The sequence below is a fragment of the Varanus komodoensis genome, unplaced genomic scaffold, assembly GCF_004798865.1.
Source record: "Varanus komodoensis strain SLA01 unplaced genomic scaffold, ASM479886v1 scaffold15, whole genome shotgun sequence".
NCBI classification, from domain to species: Eukaryota; Metazoa; Chordata; class Lepidosauria; order Squamata; family Varanidae; genus Varanus; species Varanus komodoensis.
Window position 1 is genome coordinate 28,867,044 of NW_025335440.1, and position 24,082 is coordinate 28,891,125.

Genomic DNA, 24,082 nt, shown 5'->3' on the forward strand with positions numbered 1-24,082 from the left:
ACAGGGCCAAAAGGTGAGTCGCTTAACAAGAACAGCAACACCCATGCCATTCCTGCCAAGTGGCTGTGGGTGATCACCAGTGACAGTTGCCCAGAAAATGCTCAGGTAGAACTTGAGGTAGCTGTCATTCTCCACCTTGTGCATGACTGCAAGAAGCCTTGTTTGGGGCCTGGTGAGGCAGTACATGACATTGACTCTGGTGTCTACCGTGTGCTACCTGCAGAAGCTTCACTTGGGGATTGGGGGAGGGAATGGAGTGGACACCAGTAGCATCAGTGTCACCTTTCCAAGCCCCAAGTAGTACCTGGTACATTTTCCTTACCGTCCTATTTAGCAGGCTGTACAGCTCAGTGCAGGCTCATCCCCTCCTGGTTGGCAACTGCTGGACCAGGTGAATGTTCTGCTTGGCTCCATCACGTGGGGGCCAAATAGAACACAGCTTGAATCTTGGCCAAGACATGTTGCTCATGAGCAGCTTGTGTGGCACAATTGGACAGCAATCCCTTCCAGGATTGGCAGCAGCCCCTTAAGCAAACTCAGCAGTCATGGAATAAGATGGGAAGTTCTCTTAAGGAACAGTAATTGTTAAACAACTGAAATCAAAGAGTAGGAATTAATGTAAATTTCCTGGATACTGGTCCTGATGGCTATTTGCCATGTCTACTATAGGAAGCATTATGCCAGGGGTCTCAAACTTCAATTGCCGGGACGGGCGGGGCATGGGGGAGGGGCCCTGCGGCCTTCAAAGCGCTGGCGGCACCCGGGCTGGCCTCTGGATGAGCGGCCCACCACCACTGCGGTGGTGGAATACTTGATGCGGCCCAGCCTCACCCAGACTCTACTTCCAGCGGCCCCCAGGTAAGTTGAGTTTGAGACCTCTGCATTATGCCTTTGAACACCTGTTGTTGGAAAGGTGCTGCTTTGGGGTTTCTCGTGGGCAGCTGATTGGCCACTGTGTGAACAAGATGCTGGACTAGATGGACCATTGATCAGATCCAGGATGGCTCTTCTGAAGTTTTTTGAAGAGGTTCCTCAACTAAACCAGCATGTAAATACCCAATGTGTTTGCTCTGATATACAAAGAAGAAAATTTCTTACAGATTTACACCTCTCAACACCATATACTGGAATTTAACAATGTTCTAAATATTGCAATCAGTGTGTATGAGAAACCTGATGATGGCAAAATCTTGTTTGTGTGGACAGTTTGTACCCCACCATCAGAGTTACTGCATTAAAATTTGCACAAATTTGGAAAGAGTTAATTCCAACACTGATGCAGGGGAATTCTGCTCTCTTCCAACAGCAGAAATCAGACTTTTCCTATAAAGGATGAGATGGTAACAGTTCCTTTAGAATTTCTGATTTCAGCACTTGTTAGTCACTCTGTTTTGTTTTTTTTTAATGCAATATCTCGTTTCTCTCACTGTCATAACTCATTTAAAATAAATGTACCTTAATGGGAACTGCTGGAAATGGCTGGTGTGTCATAACTCAAAATTGGTCAAACCACTTGCCCATGCAACAAAACTGGTAAAAAAAAAACAGTGGCTAGGAGTGCTTCCTGCTCCTTGGATCTTTCAAGAACCACAAATTTAATTTTTTCCCATCCAGACCTTGGTGGTTTTAAAGGGAAAACTACTCCCATATAAGTAACAAACAGGATGCCTGAGATGGGTGGGAGAATATGTTTCTTTATAACATATTTCCATATATGGAATATATTTCCATATGTATGGAAATAGTATGTGACATTTAATATTCACGTTGATCTTTTCCAATACAAACTAGCATATCCTGTGATCACTATATACACGTGATCTATATGATCCATGACTGCCACTTCAACAGTGGAGCTTCAGTCATGAATGTTGGATGAAGGCACTGGACAGTGATTACATGCAGAATAACATCATACACCTTTCAGAATGCAGAATAACATCATACACCTTTCACATAATTAGTAGAGGGACCAGACGCCAGACCCTCAAGGCCGGTGCATGCATATGGTGAGTACCTATAATTAAGAGTGTAAAAAATTACACAAATTTGGAAGCCATAGATAAAGCAGTAGATGAACTTTTTGTGACACCTCCACATTCCTGTGCAACTGTCAGATTGGGAAGTGTATCCAGCATGTGTTTGGTATTATTTATCTCTTGGATTCTAACCCACCCCATTAGCCACAAGGGAACCTGGATGGGTTACAACAATAAAACCATAAATACAATTTAAAAACATAAATAATCAATTACAATAAAACATTAAAACAATACAATTATATCCCTGAATTGTACTAGTAACATGGGTTAGTATTTAGAGGTCCTGGCTGAAGAAGGCCCACTTACAACCCATGAAAATAGTACATGCTGGAGACAATAAATAATATTATCTTGTCAGGACAAGGGAGAAGCCACTCTGGATATCATGGAGGGTGGCAGCCACATGCCTATTAGCGCACCTAGTTCCAGGCACAGCTGGCCTTCCATAGAAGCAAAGTCAGCAGAGCTGGCTAGTTCCTGTAGTGAAGTATGCACCATATAGTAAGATAGCCAGTAAAATATAAGCAAACCAGAGTTATGGTACGATCCCATGCAAGCCCTGCTCCAGGAACCCTCTCTAAGAGAGGTAAAAAGGTCATCAACTCACAGTAGGGCCTTCTCTGCTGCAGCGCCCAGACTCTGGAATGTACTTCCCAGAGAGGTATGCCTGGTGCCAAGTTTATACACTTTTTGATGCCAGGCCAAAACCTTTTTATTTAAGCAGTATTTTAAAATTTAACAGCTTTTAACCTTCAGTCGCTCCGTTTGTTTTGTGATTTATTGTTCTGTTCTATTATTTATTTAAATTGTTGTTTTAATTGTTTTTTAAAATACTGTAAGCTGTCCTGAGATCTTGTATAATAGGACAGCATACAAAAGCTTTTACTAAATAAATGAATAAATGGTTACCCAGAAGTTCCCCTTTTAGTGTTGCTACTCAGAGGAAAGTATACAGTGGAACCTTGGCTCACAAACTCCTCAGTTCACAACAAAATCAGGTCGCGAACAGAAATTTCAGAAAACTTTTGCCTCAGGTTGCAAACTCTGCATTGGGTGACGCAGTCGTGTGTAGGGGAGGGGAGGTGGCCGCAATCATGCTCAGGGGTGATGGGAAGATAGCCACAATCATGGTCGCACTCATGCAGGGAAGACGGGTGTGATTGTGGTCATGCTTGGGGTGGGGAGGAGATGGTTGCAATCACAGTTGCACTCATGCAGGGAAGATGGGTGTGATCATGGTCGTGCTGGGCGGGGGGCGGGGGGAGATGGCCGTGATCGCAGTTGTGCTCGTGCAGGGAAGACAGGCGCAATTGTGGTTGTGCTCAGGGAGAGGGGAGATGGCTGTGATCTTTGTTGTTCTTTGTCACTTTGCTTCAAATTTTTGTGATTAAAAAAATGGTTACAGAATGGATTAACCTTATTTACATTGAACCTTATGGGGAAATTTGACTTGGGTCACGACCAATTTGGGTTGCAACCAGAGTCGTCGAACGGATTAAGTTCGTGAGCCGAGGTGTGCCACTGTATACAGAATCTTAGTCTAATGCAGGGGAGAAAACTTCTGGGGCCCCAGCCAGAGGTCACATACCAGCCCTAACTCCAAAATTGCTACTACTATCAACTTTTCTGCACTGGCAAAAAACCTGGTAATTTTGCAAGGAAGCAATAATGTCTGGAAAGTCTGACTTTTGTCTGTAAGTCAAAACTAATCCTTTTTGCAAAGCATTAAGAAATAATAATAGTATGTGCCCAGAAACTTACGCATTAGCTGGAATCAGTTGTACAGTCCACCATTGTAAAGGAAATCCAGTTTTGATGTCCTGTTAAAAGTTATTTTCCTTATTAATATTTATTCAGGGATTTCTGCCCTTATTATACTTGCATGGTTGTTTGTTCTCACCATTTTAGAGCTTTACAGCATTAGGCAACAAATGAGTAATTCTGGTGGTTCCTTAAAGGTTTTGCTGAAGAGCTGTAGCTCTGAGAAAGGAAACTGAAACTAACTTGCAAGAATTGTTCGGCTCTTCTGTATGCTTTTCCAAGTAATAAATTACTCTTTCAAAATTGTTGATTTTTCTCAAATTAAAATTACCTCCTCAGTAGTGCAAAGCAGACAAAAACAAGACAGTAGGAAAATTCCTAACTATAGCTGTTTAGATTACTTTTACTATTTACTTAATTCTATTTTTAAATTCAAATGTGTTCAGTTGCTTTTCTTAGTATCAATGTAGTATTCAGACAATTGTCAGTTGCCACAATTTCAAGTTTTACAGAAAAGGAGTATATCAACACTTCTGTGTCCTTGCTTCAGTTAAAGAAAGTGCAGGATTAGTTCATAGTTACCTTCACCTCATAATATACCATAATTCTATTAAGTTACTTATACAAACACAGAATTGTGCACTCTTACAGTATGAATGATAGAGCCATATAAATATCATTTTTACAGTTTTAAAGGAAATAGCACTGTTCATCTCTTTCAGTTTGCTTACCGAGTTTGTATGCAGACCCTTTCTTGAGGAGTGGGATATTTTTAGTCAGAAAAAATAAAGAATCCTTGTGTTTGCTTCTAGCTATCACAAAAGTCAAGTACTTTCTCACACTCATAATTTGTCATGTGACATGCAACAGGGTGGGGAGGCTTCTTTTCAAATTATACCATTTCCGTTTGTTCCAAGGTGATTAATTCATAGCATCTACTGAAAGCAAGAGGCAACTGTCTGGTTTTGTTTTGTTTGTGAATCATTGTACATCACCCAGAGAATTTCAGCTATTCAGTGGTATAGAAATAATATAAATAACAATAACTATACTGACTCATTTTTAAAGCTTTGGAGAACAGGCTTTTTGTTTGAACTTTTACATACCAAGTTATGTGTTTGCATGCAGTGGAAGCAACCTAATTCTAGAAATCCACATATAAGTATTACATGGCCAAAACTCATTCATCTTATAAGACAAGGATGCAAAATATCTGTCAGCTGGAAGAATAGAAATCTATTTCAGAGATGCTCCCAAATAAAGTAAATTTTCAAAGATGCCATATGGGTGAATACCTTGTTGTATTCTTTCCCTGTCAAGCACAAAAAATTATATAAAACATTATATACAATACAAAATCACAACAATGCAATTAAAAGTTTAAACACATGGAGATGATGTGAATCATTCTCATAAAACAAACCTCTAACTGGCTATAGGAGGAACTACATGATGATATTGCATCAAGGGGGCAATCTCCTATGCTTTGTTATTGATGCTGAAGGGACTTGCAAAATTGTAAGGAGTCTGATACAATGATACGTTGGCTCACAAACTTAATCCATTCCAGGACTCTGATCATGACCCAAATTGGTCATGAGCCAAGTCAAATTTCCCCATAAGGGTCAATGTAAATAAGATTAATCCGTTCTGCAACTATTTTTTTACTCACAAAAATTTGAAGCAAAGTGACAAAGAACAACAAAGATCGTGGCCATCTCCCTCTCAGCAATCGTGCGTGGGGGGGGAGACAGGCGTGATTGTGATCGCGCTAGGAGGGAGATGGGAATGATCGCGGGCACGTGGGGGGGAGGTGGGCACGGGGGCGGGCACACTGGGGGGGAGGTGGGCGCAATCTCAGCCATCTCCCCCCCCCCCGCATGACTGTGATCATGCCCCTGCAGGGAAGGTGGGTGCGCTCGCAATCGTCACCCAATGACGAATTCGCGACCTTTTATGAAATTTCTGTTCGCGACCCAATTTGGTCATGAACTGAGGCATTCATGAGCCGAGATACCACTGTATTTTATACCTGGATACATGTTGTCCCTTTTCATACAATAAATAAATGATTTTTGGATGAATTTGTGGGTGATAAGTAATAACTTTCCAATGGACATTTAACTAATCTGCTTATGAACTTTTTTGTGAATGCAGTAACTGTATTTTGGCAAAATAAGCCTGTTATTAAATGACATGGCAGGGCTGTAGAGTTGTAATTTGAATATGGGTTTTTAATCTCTCTTCCCATTAGTTAAGCCAACTTTCTCAAAATTTTCCTCCTTAGCAAAATTTTTCTCCTGTGATTTTTCAGTCCTTCAATAGGTTACCTAAAAATGAACAGAGATTAGGTTTTAGGTGGAAACACAGCTCAATAGAATAAATATACATGTGTAGGTATGTATAAATATGTCCTTGTTTAGTACTTGGAAGAGTACTGAAGCATCATCTAACAACAAAGCACCATAATACAGTGTAAACTGTTTGAATGTGTTTTACTAGTTCTCTTTGTTATTCAAAATCTCATTAAATTTATTACATAAATTATTACATAAATTCATTACATAACTTACTAAATTACTTAAATAATGAATTCATCACAGTATGTATCATGCATCAATATATACAATTGATTATCACTAGAAAATGTAATAAAAACTGTCCAGTTTCCAGCAAAATCCACTGACTGCCTTTTTTCATTCATACAAATATAATTAGTTCTGAGTAGTTTTTTCCTCATTAACATATTATCACACTTTGTTGAAGCAAGTTGGACTTTTAACTTGCTTCAATATTTATCTAATATAGTACTGGGCAAACATCAAGGGGTGTGGGACAGATGGTGTTCCATTCCTCAGATTCTTAGATCCACCCAAACCAAAATACATGTATTCATGCAGTTAATTATTGCTTATTTTTTTAAAAAGAAAATAGCTGACCTCTTCTTCTACCCCATAATCTAGATTAGGAACATGGTGGGGAATGGATTAAAATTTCTGCCCTCTTTACCATGGTCTCAATCTAGACTGGCAGCCCCTATGGTTGCTAGTTATTAGAAAATACAATTAATGATTCTGTATATAATGCCATGTCCATTTTATCCTGTACTGTCAGGGCTTGTCTTCCCATTGCCAGTAGTTGGTTTCTGAAAATGGCCAGCCAAATGCATTTGAGATGACGGGGATGATGGGCTGCATTCCCCCTGTTGTTTTCCCCTGTTGTTTTCTAGCTTGTATTCTAGGGACAGAAGGCAGTTGCTTTTGAATATAGGGATACAGTTTCATGACAGTTTCATGGCTGATAGAAAGGGCTTCCAAGGTGGTGACGGTGGTGTTCAACCAGAAGTTTTGGATGGGTAAAACCAAGGGAAGATAGAATAGGGAATGGCTAGAGGGGAGATTTGTAGCACTCCATTTTCATGGAGGTACTAGTCACTGCTGCATACACATTACATAGACATAGAAAAATATAAACATGCATAAAAGCGTATATGTTTACATTGCTGAAATATAGCATTCACAATGATTGGCTTATACATCAATTGCAAAGTAGTACTTAATGTTTTAGGTTCATTTTAGAAACAGTAACAATTTGCTAACAAGCATATATAATGCTAACATATAGCTATTTCTCCTTGTAAACTGTGCAGGTAAAACCTTAAGCCACATTCATCTCAATTAAAAACACAAATGAAATAGCACAGAATATACCTCTAGAAATGTGGGAAAGAAATGCAATCCTACCAGATTTCATATCAAAATCATGGGGCAACATCCAACATTCCACATTTTGTCTTTGCTCACCGGATTTCCAACATGAATGTGCCATTGTGTAATGAGCAGCTCTTTCTCAAAAATACATCCAGTTTAAACAAGGTCAATGCAAAAACTTTAGAAATGCAGGAATAAGGAAATGTTTCTGCTTGTTAAACTTGAAAAGGCTTTTTTGTCACAAGTGGCAGTGTGAGCTTTTCCCTTCCTAGCAGTTGTTGCTTCCCCTGTCGACTTTCAAAAACCTGTGTCTTCATTATGCTGTCATTTCCATTTCATGTGCCACTATGGTTGGGAGGAGGAGAAAGGGAAGTGAGATTTAGTCATAACCCCTAATCCAGAAGAGTATGCAAGTTTCGTTTCTGAACATTCATACCAAATTCTAGAAGGACAGTCATGCTGATTGCAATTTTTAGGGAAGGTTTATTGCTTAGTGCTAGAGCACTTGCTTTACACATAGAAAGCCCCAAATTCAAGCCTTGGAATATTTAGGAGGGCTGGAAGAACTCCTGCCTGAAACCCTGAAGAGCTACTCCCTGTCAGTACCAGCAATATTAAACTGAATTGACCCACGTCTCACTCAATTTAAGGCAATTTCTGCTTTTCCTGTGCATGTTGTAGCAATATTGACACTCTAGTAGAATGCCAAATGATAATTGACATGCAGAAATAAATGTTATTGAAATATTATTATACTGTATATTACCAGACCTCCTCTTCCTCCTCCATGGGCTTTCCAAGCTTTGTAACCATTTTGGTGCTTTTTTCCCTATTGAGGAAAGTCTGATATTTCCCTGAATGGCAGCAGGAATCCCTCATGTATTCACATAATTCTGTTGTACCACAGTACCACCCAACAGTTGTGTGATGGAACATACAGAAAGGCAGAGAAAGAAAAGCCATAGAAAAAACACTTACATAAATCATCCAGACTTAATCCCACAAAGAATCTGGAAGCAGAAGCCTCACAAAGTGGTGGATTAAAGTCTTTACATAAGGCTGAGCCTTACAAGAACAATGCCAGCCTTTTAGAAAAAAAATGCATAAAAGCTAGGAAACCTCTAAGCATTTTGTGGCTGGGGAACAGAGACTCTAGAAGGACAGGATTTGAGCCCTAAGCTTCTGCCTCTAAGCTTCTGCAAATGGTTTGCAGGGACTGGCGGTTGTTGTTCAGGGGTTTGGACAGGAATCTTTATCAGCTGCATCTGGAGGCCTTGAACCTTCAGCATTTTTCAGGCAAACCATGAGCTCTACCACTGGGCTTTCATTGCTCAGCATTGTTTATTCTGGTTGCTTCCAAGTATCTCAGCCAGGCTTTTCCAGAAAACCTGGGGACAGAAAGAGATCACCTTCTCACCCTGGATTGAAAGAGCTGGAGATTCTCACTATTTTATACTGTTTCCATAGCACACCCTTCAGTGGAAATCTTATGTATGAGTCATCTTTCCCCACATTTTCTGGAACTCAGGACAACATGGGTGTGCAGAAGCACTGAAATATTCTCATGCAGAGAGATTCTAACTACAGCTACAATCTTTAACCCATTTGCTAGTGAGTGTGTCTCATGGAACTTAGTAACATTTATCTCAGGATAAATGTGCATTAGACTGTGCTGAAACTCTTGTGGAATCTTAGCTGAAAGAAGGCTTATAGGATGGACAACTCTGCATGGCCCAGGACCACATATGGTTCTCTTGGGGTGCAAATCTAGACCTGCAGTGATCCCCACAGGGCTGCATCACTTCCACCCATCCAGCAACCTTGTAGTGGTTTCAGGTTTATTTCATGGTTTCTAAACAGTTGAAATGCCTTGCCCTAGCCTGAGTTGCTGGCAGTAACCTAAACCTCCTCCAGTATTTTGGCCCTGGTCTTTTTGCCCTTGGCTCCACCCCTTCAAAATTCAGCCCCACCCACCACTGCAAGGTAGTCCCTGAATGCTTTGTTGAAATGGAATTTGCCCACCCCATTTGATGAAGGGAACTCAGAGCTGGAGCATCCTAGTGTCCCATTCTCAGACTACACTTAGCAACAAGCAGCTCCTTCCTATGTTCATCCAAAATCTGTCCTTCTGTAATTTAAGCCTGTCCTTGGGGGCAACAGCAGAAATCTTTGCTGCCTTCTCGGCAACTGCACTTTAGACATTTGAAGAATGCTGTCACTAGTCTTCAAGTGGGCCTCTCTAAAGATTAGTTTGTGTAACTTACTTTTGATGTTCTTGAGGTTGTTCAGGAATGTCGAACAACTTCATAAACTGTATCATTAACATCTTGGCCATGCAGAACATCAGAGTCAGAAACAGACTGACTTGACACCTGAAAGTAGGAAAAAACCACTTTGCCCAAGCAAGATCAACACAACAAGTAGAGAGCCTGAGGTGGGGTGTTGGTTTAGAATGCCAGACTGAGGACATGAAGCTGGCAATCTTGGGAGTCATCATCTCCCAGCCCAGCCTATTTCACAGAGTTCTTGCGAAGATAACATGGGAGGGGCACATCTACCACCTTCTACTCACTGGAGTAAAGGGAAGATGGAAAGCTATAAAATAAATATTAGGTTTTTTTTTTTTTTAAGAAATGTGTTTACTTAAACTAGAAACTGCAAGTTTGTCTGCCATTGTAATGCAAGAGACCTAAATAGTACCTGTTACCTTCCCCTTAATATACTGAACAGATGCTTGTTCATGAATCCAGTTGCAGCCAAGAGATATTTTAAATAAATGAAAAATGAATAGTATCTTGTCTATCTCCTGCTCCCCCACCCAGCTTTGGTAGCAAGTTAAGTCCTAACTATGTTGCAGAAGCAACATGTTAACTTGCTAGCAAGACCATAAATTCATTAGATTTAAGTGGCTAAATCACTAAAAATAAAGATGTAACAATAAAATAAACAGACTGTCTGTCTTATGTTGTGTCTAGTCTGCCCCAGCTCTGTTTTGGTTTTTTGTAAGATGAATTTTGATCAGTACATTATTTTACAGCTTTCATTTATTTGATTATATTTTTATTCTGCTTTTCCTCCAGGGAGGTCAGTGCAGCATACATGATTCTCAATTCCATTTTATCCCAACACTGTAAAGTAGGTTAGGGTTAGAGAGAGGTCACTCTGTGCTTCTTGGTTGAGTGGGGATCTGAACCCAAATCTCTGCAGTCCTAGAATGCTCTAGTCAGTCACTGCAGCAGATGTTCAGCAGATCTACTTAAAAACAAAACAAAACACTGCAATTCCAAGTCCCACCAACTGGAAAAATAATGTCTCAAGAAAAGGGAGGACATGTTTTTAGAATTAAGGAACAAGAGTAATTCTGAGCACATGTTCAACCCAAGAATTTGTGTTTCGTACCTCAATTGGGCTCACAATCTTCAGACACAGAAATCTATTCCTAATTTTCTACCCAGTTTTCTTCCTCTCAATAGCCAAATTTAGAAGTGGGGGGAAGCCTTGCTGTTGTTAAACAATTTTGGCACTACACAATTCTGGTTATATATATTCTATTCTGGTCAGTTTTCAGTGTGTCCCGACACATGTAAGATTTATAAAGTTATTTTCACAGTAATCATCAAGAACTAACAATGCAAGAAGCAGGGCAAAAAGTGAGATTTAGAGTTGGTGTTGCTAAAACAAACTTACTTCTCTATAAATCTGTATTTATAGTTTCTGGTTTTGAACACCTTCAAAGTCAGTCATCTTTGTTTTGAGCCAACTGATGTACATGGTTACTATGAAAAGGTTTTCAGGATGGCATACTTTATAGAAATATATTTTTAAAATAATGCAAACACTTACCCTTGAAATTCCAGTGGGGTCTGGAAATGCAACAAATTCATATATTCCAAAATCATCAAGTGCATTTTCATGCCCTAAAATGTGGGTATTTAAATGCACAAAGAAAACATGGTTATTAAATTTGGGCAATTGTATCCACCACAACTTTGACCCCCCTCACATAATACTTAAGAGTGGATATGTGTGTGTGTTTCACAGATTGTCAGCTGTGCAGAAAAAAGCAGAGAGCCCGAGCCTGTGGGCAAAAGAGGATTATGAGGAGGTAGCAAAGAAGCACAGGGCATGACCAGGATATGTAGCCTTTAGAACACAGAGGGAATTGGGCAGATCCAACCAAAATGAATCCTATTCCTCCTGGCCTAGAATAACAATGCACAGTTGGGTAGCATAGGCATTCGCTAGAAATAGCACGTGACAGATGGTGGAGACTGCAAAAACACGTGTGGCATCACGCTTGCCTCTCTCCTTCAGCACAAAGTTGATGAGACACAGGAAATCTATAACTGGTTCTCTCTGCATCTTTCTTTTTTCTTTCTTTCTACAGCTACAGCCCTCCACAGTTGGACTGGGGCTATGCTGCCAGGGGAGGGTGAATATATTCGGAAGAATGTAAGAGCCCTGCTGGACCAGACCAAGAGCCCATCTAGTCCAGCATCCTGTTCAGTTGCCAACCAGCTGCATGTAGAAAACCCACAAGCAGGGCATGAGCACAATAGCATCTCTCTCACACACAACTGCTTTCTCTAGCAATTGGGATGCTGCCTCCAATATTGGAGGCATATGCAGCCATCATGACTAGTAGCCAGGAAATAATCAGGCACCCAAACAGAGAAATCAAAACTTAGCAGATCCATCCAAATGGGCCACTGTGGAAAATAAGAAAGTAGGCTAAGGAAGCAAAACACTATTGAAAGGGCGCACAGCCCAGTGGGAGCAAATGGACAAGGGCCCCTGAAGTTGCTGCTCTTCATCAAAGAAAGCTGCTTTTTTACTGCCTCTCACTCTGTCCCAAACAAAAAGGCTGGGGAGAAGGAGGAGTTGCAGATGCCACTGACTCCTTCCTTGTCAAACCAGCCAGTGGCATCTGTGATGGGGCGGGGGGGGGGGGGTCAATGCAGCTGGTAAGGCAGTGATGGCAAAAGGTAAACTCACCAAGGGCCTCTATGGCTTCTTGTGCAAGGGCCCTGAAAAACCTGGAACTGGTGATGCCTACTCAAACATAAAAAGAAGCAAGTTGGATCCAACCATGGATCCATCTAGCTGAATATTCTGTTCATGTAATGGCCAATCAGTTGGCCAGGAGATGCCAACAAATGGGACAGGAACACAACAGTGCCTTCACAGTCATGTTCTCCAGTAGAGAACATGACTGGTGTGGAAGTTAAGCATGTGGGGCTAGGGCTCAGGAGATCTGGGTTCTAGGCCCCGCTCAGCCATGGAGCTCAATGGGCCAGTCACAGACTCTCAGTCCAACCTGCCTCACAAGGTTGTTGTTTTGAGAATAAAACTATGAGGAGGGAGAGAATCATGTAAGCGACCTTGAAAAGGAATAGAAATAAAGGATAAAGGGTGGGATATGAATATAATAAAGAAATAGAAAGACTGTGTCCTACAGTAACAAACTCTTGACTGTGGCATTCTTATAAGTTTACCTCACAGGGAAGAACACAATTTAGATGCTTGTAGGGAAAAATGTTAGTGCTGGGGAAGTGATGCATGAACATTTCATTCCCCTTCTGCTAGCCTTCCCTCCCCTTTCCCACCCTCCAGATTTTGCTTTTAAAATAACCCCTACAGGTGTATTGATTCCCATTTAATGCTTTTATTACCTGAAATGGTTTGTGCTTTTCGGTAATCTGCTTCAGGCCTAGAAACATTTAAAAAATCAAACTATTTAAAATGCAGTATAGAGTCAGTAAGTTAGGAGGCAAAAGATACCAATTTTAAAAATGCTTTCTGTAGGTTTGGTAGGCAAAGAACAATTTAGATTTTCTTACCTGTTCTGTAGCTTTTGTTGTATAACTAAGAGAGAGAGATGGGGAGAAATGGATTTAGTTATTGCAATAATTCACAGAAACACTGAACATAATTGATCATTAATTTAACATACCTTTATGAGGCTGAAATCTTTTCCATAAAGTTAGAATGCAAATTGATACTATCAAAAATAAGGAAATTCCAGTTATTAATCCTAGAACTGATAAGTAATTTCCTTTTTGGGACAGCTGCTCCAGTCCTGTGTCAGAGAAGAAGTTGATATATGATTAGCGGTTATATTCGCAGATTAATTCCATAAAGGCCTAATGGCAAAGTATTGCATACAAGATGACTTTGGAATCAAACCATTACCACTGTTCATATAGCATACATCTCCCTGAAATTGCTATTTCTAGTTTAGAGTGTGCATCTCCCTGGTGGAAAATAGTTTTCAAGTACAGCTAAAGTAACCCTAAAACAGTATAAGTTTTTTTGTTCTGATTTACTTTGCTGGAATGATGGGAGCAGAACATGACTTCATCTCACACGGACACAAAGCAGATCTGGGACAGGTGGTGTTTCCCAGGCTTGGTTTCTCAGATAATGGTGGACTACAGTTTCCATCATCTGCAGCCATCCTAGCCAACAGTCAGAGATAGGATGGGAGTCACAGCTAACATCTGGTAGTCCAAAATCTTAAGTTTGGGAAAGGCTGGAGCATCTTTAGTGTTGAAAGGAAGCACAAAAGCTTTTTGTAAATATGTGCATGGAGGGAAGTAGTTCTGGAGAACACCAGTAGACAGCCTGTGAAGGCTGCCTAGGGTTGGAATAAGTATTGGTGAGATTTGCACAGCATTAAGTTCAAGTTTCTTTGTTTCACTCTTCAGTTAACCGTGGCATTGTTTTTCAAAGCGTGTAACAGTGAATATTAGTGTCTTGCCTTCTTTCTTCTGTTTTCTTGGTTGTGTTAATTCAAGCATAGAATTGTGGAATAACAGAAACTCAACAAAACTGGCCATATCTAAGTAAAGAGTGCTGAAAAGGAACAACCCAGACTAGATAGAAAAAATAATTGCTGCTTTAGCCTGTACTGTCTTATTCACATTTCGCCTTAGGTGCACCTGAATCTGTGCATACCAGGCTGCTAGTATCATTTAATAGTTAAGTGCAAGTAAATGAGAGTATAATTGTAGAATCATTTGTGTGCGTGTCTGTGCGATGAATTGAATTCACAGATAGTTTTCTTTGTGGCAGTACTAATTCAGAGGACTGTTGTAGGTTTTGATTCATAAGTAGCTTGAGTCAGGACTAAAAATACTCAATTACCTATTCAGCCAAGGCAAGTACATCACCTTACTTACCTGCATGATTAACAGAGTTCTGTGAATCTTTGTTTTCATTATTTTATTTTTTTTAAAGCAGTTAATGGCCACTAGAGAGTGCTCAAGGGTTACTCTCACTACTTCTGGCTAGCTTGGAGGACAAGCAAAAGATCCTAGCAGCTGTATGGAACTGCAGGAGAGAATTAGTGCAAAAGGAACCTAGGAATAGTGGAAAGGGTGGGCTGAGTGAGTGATAGATGGCGAGAACATGAAGAGAGTTAATGCAATATAGAGAATGGACTGCAGATGAAGGAGGCAACACAGAAAATCCAGGGGATGTCAACTAATAAGGAAGCTAAGAAGTGAACATGCACTGGAAAAGAAGAGGAGCTACAGATTTTAGAGGATAGAGGTCAGCATTTTGGAAGACTGCAGCAAGAGGCTCCACGGCAGTGCCATTACTGTATGCATTTTTCAGGTGCTGGGGATATTGTAGGGTGCAGGATGTAGGTGTAGGTGCAGGTGAGTTTCCACTGAAATTTGGGATCAAGTGGCAATGCACTTCCAAAAATGTCAAATTTACCTTGTTTTTAAGCTAAATTTGATCCCTTTGGCTCTCCATAGAAGCTGCTACACATGGTAAACTGTAAAAATTGAAGCATGGCTTTTCTGCCCAACAGCTAAATATTTTCAAGGAGTGGTCCAGTCTCTCCTGTGTTCAGTTCTGGACTTCTATATTTAAGAAAGATGGGAAAAAATAGGGTCCAACGGAGGGCAACAAAAATGATCCAGGGTTGGAAACATTGCCCTGTGAGGAGAGACTCAGAGAACTGGGCATGTTCAGCCTTGAAAAGGGAAGACTGAGGGGGGACATGATATCCCTCTATAAGTACCTCAAAGACTGTCACAAAGAGGAAGGTTAAGATGTCTTCTCATTGATACCAGAGTGTAGGACACAGAATAGTTAAGTTGCAACAACCCAGGTTCAGACTAGATATCAGGAAAAGTTTCCTCACTGTCAGAACAATATTACAGTGGAACCAGCTGCCTAGAGAGGTGGTGGTCTCTCCCACACTAGAGATATTCAAAAAGAAACTGGACAGCCATCTGAGTGGGATGGTATAATGTGGTCTGCAACAGCAGGGGGTTGGACTCGATGGCCTTCTTGGTCCCTTCCAATTCTAGTATTCTTTGTTTCAAAGCAGCTTACATAATCCTTCTCATTCTCTAAATTTTATCCTCACAGCAAACCTGTGAAGTATGTTGGCCTAAGAGTCAATGACTGGTTCAAAATCACTGAGTAAGCCTTGTGGCTGGGTGGGGACTAGAACTCGGATCTTCCAGGTCCCAGTCCAATGGTCTAACCACTACACAACACCGCCTTTTGTTGACCCTATGTGGCTAGAAGTCTCTTTTATAGAGTCCTTGCCCCCCCTTCCACTACTTACACATTCCTGAAGTGTCATTTTTATCTACTTCTTGCTCTGCCAATTTTTTCTGTAATTACCTATCTTGTCATTTTTAAAAACCAAGGAAGTGTTTGATCCTTTTGTTTGCAGATATTCCAGTAGAACCATATGACATTCTACTCAACTAGCTAGAAGCTTAGGTTTATTTTTGGAGGTGCACCTTCCTGCACCCCAAATGCAGCTCAGTAGAAAGATATTGCTCTGTTGAGTTCTGTGCAGGAAAAAAGCAACTTGGTTCATCATGACATCTGATTTGATGTCCGTCAAAGATCCTGTCTCTTTTCTGCTTTTTTGAGATGTGGAATAATGTATACTCTACAGACAGTTGACTAGGACATGCGTAACACCAGGGGCATCTGCGTCATATATTTAAATCTTGAAAATAACAATCACTGTCTCAGCTCTGTGTGCCTCTTGCTTTCCACCTCACTTTTGTTAAAGACTGATGTTCCTACTAGTGATTCAACACTGCTTTGTCAGTCTTTCACTGGCCATGTTTCAGATGCACTATCCACCTTTAGACTATTTTTTAAAAGTGCCATGTTCATGTTTAGCTATTTGCAGCATCCATGCCCAACTTTCTTCCTCCTCCAGTTTTCAGACTTGCCTTTTGTGCAACCTGGAGCTGGGAGACTAAGTCACTCTAACCTAATGGCCAAGGGGAAATTTGAACGCATGTCTCTAACCACTTCACCACACCAGCTTGATTCAGTTTAATGCTCATTTAGAGAACAATGTGTGGTGTCTGGAAGACCACAGGATAGACTGTGCTCTGACCTCAAAGCTGGGAATTGGAGCTCTCACATCCCTCCCAGTGCACAGTCATTGTGGGAAAAACCACACACAACACTGCCGTCTGAGGTTGGGCATTCAACCATTCCTGATGCCTCCCCAACCTGTTTTTGCCAGATCAGCTGGCAGCCCATCTAGTAAAAATGCAAGGCAGGAGAAGAGGGAAGCAGAGATCACAGCTGCTGCTCCTCCCTTTCTGACTTGGATAGCTGAAAACTTTGGGAGCTCACAGCCATTGTGATAAGATTGCAGTCTTAGTGTTGAATTAAAAAGATAAAACTGCTTGGTGCAGCTAAGGAGAGGAAACCAGCTGATGTTGCAGTTGCTGACTAGTCCATGCTGTACTCTAGTGCCTCTACTGCATCATCCTCATAAAAGGTCTTCATGGAGCTAGATCCTATTGAGGAGTAAGTTTGTCTTGTCAACAATATGGTCCCAGAACTTCTCTACACGTAGCATTTAATGAAGAGGCTTTACTGAGGCTTCATATTCCATTTTCTTTGTGGGAGTAAGAATATGTTCTTGACATGTGTTTATTTTCCCCAGAGCTTTTCTTTCCCTACCTTTTAAAATGTTCTAAAATGTTTGAAATGTTCTTTGTACAACCACAAGGTAGAACTGCAGAATAGTGCAATGGGGGAAATCAGGTGTTTCTTTTAGCATAAGAAAAAAAATTTAGTATGACATAATTTTGCTAATCATGGGCTTCTTGACACAACACATTTATTAAGTATTTGTGATTTTTTAAAGCATTGTAGGTTGCAGGGATGATCCATGATATCAGCATTCTGTGGTGCTTTCAAGTATTTCTTTACTCTTTTGGAAAGAAGAAAACATATTATTTAGGTAACGATAAAATGAGCCAGTACTTTTCTGCAATTGTGTTATATTGCAGCACCACCTTGTGGTTGTCGTAGAACATGAAGAAGGCAGAGAAAGGACATCCCTGTGGGGGGAAGCATGTCAAGGATGCAGTCGTACTTCTGCAAAGAAAACAGCAGAAAAAGCCTCAGTATCATATGGAGAAGCCCAGGAGCTCTTCTTCATTCTAAAATGAAGTGAGGAAAGGCTTGGAAAGCCTGGAGGGATAGAATGAAAAGCCTCTGCAACCAGCCATTAAGGAATTATGAGATCCGAATAAATGTCTCATGCAGAGAAGCTCCCAGAGTGCAACAGCTGCTCATTTTATTGTTTTGCATGTCTGCATGCACCTCAAATATCCTCTGTGGTCTCTCTGGTGTGTACTTACCTAGTATATACATGAGTGGGCATATGATTGACACCAGTACAAAATTATATTTGTCTCTCCAAGTGTGTTTAGTTAACTATACATATTCTCATATCTTATCAGGTGCAAACTGTAACCATACCTTAATAACATTGCAAGCCATTTTGAGTGATAACTCTCTGCAACAGGACAGTACAGTGTGTTATATGAAAGCCCAGCGTCTTCATTTTTGGTACTTGTCCTAATGCTGAAACTCTGCCCATGATTCTAGAGTAATCAGCAGCCGGGAAATGAATGTGCTTGCACATTTGCTTTTCAGGAGTCTGGAGAAATGCAGAAAGGATGCAACTGCGTGTGCCTCCCACGTAGGACCATGTGAGTTCCACATGTGAAGACAGATGGCAATCTGAAAGAATGTCTCATCTAACTTGTGTCCTCTAGCCCAGATGTATTGCACCAAGAGCCAAATTCATTTCCAAGAAGCTCTTGGGAGTTGCCTTCCAGTAGTGGGTGGGGAAAACATATTAGCTTAAAGCAATATTTTAGCTTAAACGTCTTGCCTTCAGTAAATCAGTACTAGGAAAGGCATTTCATGGGGAACAAAGTGTGCAATAGCTAGGAAATGAGGAGACAAGGAATGGTTAGGGGCAGATGAAGGAGGTGTGGCCTTCTTAGAGAATCAGAGAGGGCCAGATTAGGTCCCTGGCAAGGTTCCGTCCTCAAAATTGCCTGGATCCCTAATTCTGCCCCACTGCTCAAGCTGTTTTGCTACTCAAACTGTCTCCCACAGTTTTATCAGTCACGAGGGAATATATGGGCACCCTATATCTTCCCTCCATTAGCAGAAAAGCAGCTGGGGTGGGAGGGGGGACTTTGAGAGCTAAACCACTTAGAATGTGTTGAATAGACCTTTCTACATGTCTTGCTTATAGGGGGCTGCAACCAGAGACCCAAAAGTGAGATCAGAATGTGGGTCAAAATCAAGCACACAATGAACCAGATGAACAGGAAATACAAGTCCATGAGCTAGCATTCTGACATTGCCAGTATCTAGACCTGAAGCTTATTGAACCTCACCCAAAACACAACTTGTGAGCAGGTCTGCCTCCAAGCCTGAAAGGGGCTAACTATGGCTTGAGGGTTAGGGTCTATGACTGTCATCCTCAATGGCCCAGGATCCCCCAATCCACCTCAAGGCCCTCATATACAGGCAGCTTCTCTGAGACACTTCAGTTTTGAAGAAGACTCCTTCAGACGAGGCATGATGCTTCTTCCACTTAAGGCCTTAGTTTCCACTCAATACTTTTGTTTTAAACTGAAGTGTCAAACTTCTTGCATCCTGAGGGCAAAATTTAATCTTGGAGCCTGCATTCCAGTGGTGGGTGGAGGACAAAAAATACTAGCATATTTTAGCTTTAAGCCCTTATTGTCAGTAAATAGAAGAGGCATTTCAGCTTTTTAGAATCACGAACAGGAGACCACAGAAAAGCCAAGAAACTGTCAAACAGAGGGGCTGGCAAGTGGAAACCACTGTTCTATGAAGGGAAGGGGATGTGGCCTTCTTGGTAATCCCAGAGGCCTACTCTGGGACCACAGGCAGGCCACATTTGATTCCTGGACAATCAACACCTGTGGTTTAAGCCCACTCCTTTTGTTTTAGTTTTGGATTTTTAAAAAGCCAGGAAGAAGATATATGCATCTTACATTTTCTGTCTAGTTTGGGAGTTTTAGACCTGATGATAGCAATACCACATTTCAGGGAATAAAGGTATCTAATTCACTTCTCGCATTCCCAGTGCCATTAAAGAGCTAAACAGCTAGCATGTCAGATAGTGATGCCATTTGTTCAAAATCTTAAAGTCTATTTCACCACATGTTCATTTCTTCAGTATTTCTAACAGAAGCTTCATGCTGTGGCCATTACAGGTGTTTCTGCAACTGGTATGCATCCTTTGCCCTCTGCAATCTCATGTTTTATGTTGTAGATACTTCTCTAAGCTAAAGCACAGATCACATAGGTGCTGTACTAGTTTTACATGGTTCCTATATTTATGACTGATGTTTCTTTGACAACAAATGCCCTGCACGGCAAGATAAGCAACTATCAACTGTTGCTTCCTTTTATAACTATGCAAATATTGATATCAGAGAAACCAATAACACCATCAGTTATAGTCTGTAAAAGTCTGAAGGTCATCAGTTAGAGAAACTAGGCCAGTGATGGTGAACCTTTTAGAGACTGAGTGCCAAAACTGCAACCCAAAACCCACTTATATATCGCAAAGTGCCAACACTACAATAAAACCTGAAAACTACGGTTTTAGTTTAGAAAAAACAACTCACAGCCAGTCCAAGGATGGATGGATGGATGGATGGATGGATGGATAAATAAATAAATCCTGGCAGACGACTGACTGGTCATGCGAAAGCTCGGACGAGCTGTGACTAATGAGTCACGGTTCGTGACATCATTGCCTGGCGCCACTACTCCTTTCCAAGCATGCACATGGCCCCAGTGTGCACTGTTATCTGATGCTCGGCTGCTGGAGCGATGCTGGTGTGACTTGGGTCGCGTGCCGACATAAGGGGCTCTGCATGCCCACTGTGGAAAGTGTGCCATGGGCTCACCACCACTGCCCTAACCCTACCCTGGTACACTCCCCTAGCCCTAATATAGGGGTAAAATATTATTGAAAGGGGCAATTTTGAAAATGCCTTCCTTGAGTAGTTTTTTTTTGCACAGCTCATCATTTCTGCCCATTCTGAACACATTCTAACCATCAAAATCATGCCAGGACACTTCATTTTTGTAACCCTAACCCTACCCTGGTGCACACCCCTAACCCTAATAGAGGGTGAAAGTTCCATTGAAAAGAGGGTGATTTTGATAAAACCTTCCTTGAATATTGTTTTCGGCACAGCTCATCATTTCTGCCCATTCTAAACACAATAAAACCTGAAAACTGAGGTTTTAGTTTAGAAAAAACACAGCCAGTCAAAGCAAATACATATATCCTTGGCTTGTCTGCTGGGGCAATGCTGGGGCGACTTGGCTCACATGCCGACTGAGAGAGCTCTGCGTGCCCGCTGTGGCATGCATACCATAGGTTCACCACCACTGAACTAGGCTGTGTTCCTGTCATTTTTTTACCTTTGATTCAAATCTTCACATAAAATATATTATTAATTTCATATAAAAGTAGTGAGGGGCACCTGCCCCACCCAAGCTAAATGCTAGGCAAAAGTCTGCTTCTTGAATATGCATAAGTTGTGCTGAATTAGCTCAGCAGAGAAGTAAACCCATGCTGATGCGCATATATAGGTTTGAAATAGCTTTGGAATGGACAAAAATGCTGTGGATTCTGCAGATGAGGACACTTTTTGATGCTATGTGAAGAAAGAAGAAAACAGATGTAATTCAGGACATGCTGGATGAAGGAATTAGGCATATCTGGGCTAAGGCACAATTAAAGCATATCTGGCTAGCTTTAATCTATGGCAAACCACCGTCCACTGTTTCCATGGTACATGGATTTTGCCCGATCTTATCTGTCAGATGAAAACAAGGTCCAATTTCCTCTGTCCTCCCAGCCATGCCACACATATGCCAGATTTCCCTGTTCTTTCCTTATTCTTGCCTATGGACTGCAGCGACTCCTCCTGATTGGTCCGCTCTGGTCCTAAATTGGGTTTTCCCCTTCCCCATTCTGGACATGCCTGCCTGTTTGTGGCACTTCTTAGCTGCTCCAACCCCCCAGAGGGAATTTAATTTAATCCTGCTGTGGTTCCCCTGCTTCCATCAAGGTATTTTTGCAATTCTGTAGGCCCATTTTCTGTTGACCTCTGCATAGGGGTCTACATAGGATTGTGTTATCAAAGCTTAAAAGAAAAGAAGTATACAAATACATACTTTAGGGATATCTTTTCAGATTGCAAAATAAACTTTAAAATGGTTGTTTTCTCATTCACACTCTACAAAGCCCTATTTTACTTCCACAATAACAAATATGCACCTTTTATTCCTAATGTAATGGACAAGCTTTATTTATGTTTGTTTGTTTTTTCTTTCTAGGCATCGAAGTATTTTTAACATGGTTCCATGGTAAAATTGTAACCTATTTTCCTTTCTGTGTATTTGGAAACTACCAAACTTTCATCTATAATGATAACATTAAATCCCTTTGTACAATAGGCAGTTGAATGGCCATGTTTATTTTAGGTATAAATAGCTCCTCTGTGCTGCAGAAAAGAAGCTTGCGAGATGTCAGATAAGGCTCTTTGCTAATATTTTGTTTATGTTGATGGAATGGCTAAAGGATCTGAAAAGGAGAGATCCTTCTTAATGGCACGAAAAAATGTGATTATCATCATTCTCCCATGTTTTCTTACTAAATCTTGTAATATTTAATATACAGTTATCACAAGGAGGGGAAGCAGCATATCTGACAATTTATGTTCTGACACAGTGCTTTTCAAACAATGTTGTTGTTGTTGTTGTAATTATATTTTTATACTGCCAGATAGGCAGCAGCAATTATGGTTGATAAAACTATTTCTTTAGAGGAAGAAAAATGAATTTTGGGATCTACCTATAACAATTCCAGGGCTGGGCAGCTTGTGGCCCTTGAAATGTTGCTCAGCTCCAACTTCTATAAGCCGTCACCACTGGCTTTACTGACTGGGGAACTGCAGAAACCAGAAAATAAAGGGAGGATGGAGGGGTGGGGCTGCTGCATAGGAAAGAAAGTAACCTTAGATGTTAACTTGCTTAAAACATAGTGGAATCCTGTACACATCTACTCAGGAGTAAGCCCAGTTGGGTTCAATGTGAGTTACACCCAGGGAAGCATGTGTAGGATGGCAGGAGAGGCGCTCCCTGAAGGAGGTAAAAAGAACATCTACCCAGAGCAGGGCCTTCTCTGCAGTGGTGCCCAGATTGTAGAATGCACTCCTCGGAGAGGTGAGCCTGGCACTGAGTTTATATTCTTTTCGGCACCAGGTCAAAACCTTTTTATTTAATCGCCGTTTAAAACATTAGTATTTTAATGTTTTAACAATCACGTTGATTTTGACTTTTATGTACATTTTATGGTTACTATGTTATTTATATATGTGGTTTTACTGTATTTTGATTTTATGGATTGTGAGCCGTTCTGAGATGCCATGCATAAGGGATGGCATACAAAAGTTTTAAATAAATAAATAAACAAACAAACATATCCTTGTATTCTGGGCACTGGGAGCTCAACCCCTTTTTCTTTGGTCCCTCTGTTATGGATCCCAAACCTGCTTCACAAAATTAAATTTCTCAGTGTCTGCAGAAAGAGGGAATGGCTATTGAATAATACTGCATCAATAAGACTTTGCTTAGGAATGTTGCAAATATGAACTTTAATATAATGGATAGCTGGATTCTCTTACATTCGCTTGAAATTTGAATTTTGTAAGTTGATATAGATATTCTTTCATTCCTACCTTTTGGTACAATTATTACAAGGATGTTGGTTTCAATCTGGTTTTCAGTCATGTTGTTGTAAGCACTACACGTATATTCTTCTGTTTTCTGTGTCACCATCTCAGATGCAACTTCCAGAGAACTTCCATATTTTATAGGGTGTGTGGAGTTTTCTGTCTTCCGGATCCATAAATAAATATTTGGTGGATTCGAATCTGCTGAGCAATAAAGCTGAACCGCTTCACCTTTGTCAAGTGTAAACACTCTCCCTACTTTTTGGCCTTTGTCAGTATTTATGGTAAGCCCATAGGGTCCATCTTCATAAATATAACAATAAAGGAACAAAAAGAAAAAAGTCAACTGAGAAACATAATTCACAGCAAACAACTGCTGTTATCTCAAATGTTCCAATTATAAAACTTCTCTTTTGCATATGATTATTTTTCTATATAGAGCCTAAATACAGGTAAAGTTTACTTTAGA

The 24,082-nt window shown here is 40.8% G+C and overlaps 1 protein-coding gene across 2 annotated transcripts in view; it reads right to left on the minus strand.

The window, feature by feature from the left end:
- Nucleotides 1-6,407: 6,407 nt before the first annotated feature.
- The window catches only part of HEPACAM2 (HEPACAM family member 2), a 38,478-nt gene continuing 20,803 nt past the window's right edge, over nucleotides 6,408-24,082 (minus strand). The window contains exons 5-11 of one of the 2 annotated variants that reach the window (XM_044424874.1): nucleotides 23,620-23,916; nucleotides 13,467-13,592; nucleotides 13,354-13,378; nucleotides 13,186-13,223; nucleotides 11,357-11,430; nucleotides 9,778-9,885; nucleotides 6,408-7,858 (exon numbers count right to left, since the gene is read on the minus strand). In XM_044424874.1, the coding sequence (XP_044280809.1) occupies nucleotides 9,799-9,885; nucleotides 11,357-11,430; nucleotides 13,186-13,223; nucleotides 13,354-13,378; nucleotides 13,467-13,592; nucleotides 23,620-23,916 (647 nt within the window). In that variant the 3' untranslated portion in view covers nucleotides 6,408-7,858; nucleotides 9,778-9,798. Of the gene's footprint in view, nucleotides 7,859-8,831; nucleotides 8,902-9,777; nucleotides 9,886-11,356; nucleotides 11,431-13,185; nucleotides 13,224-13,353; nucleotides 13,379-13,466; nucleotides 13,593-23,619; nucleotides 23,917-24,082 lie in introns of those variants that run through there. The other variant, XM_044424875.1, reaches the window with a different exon arrangement.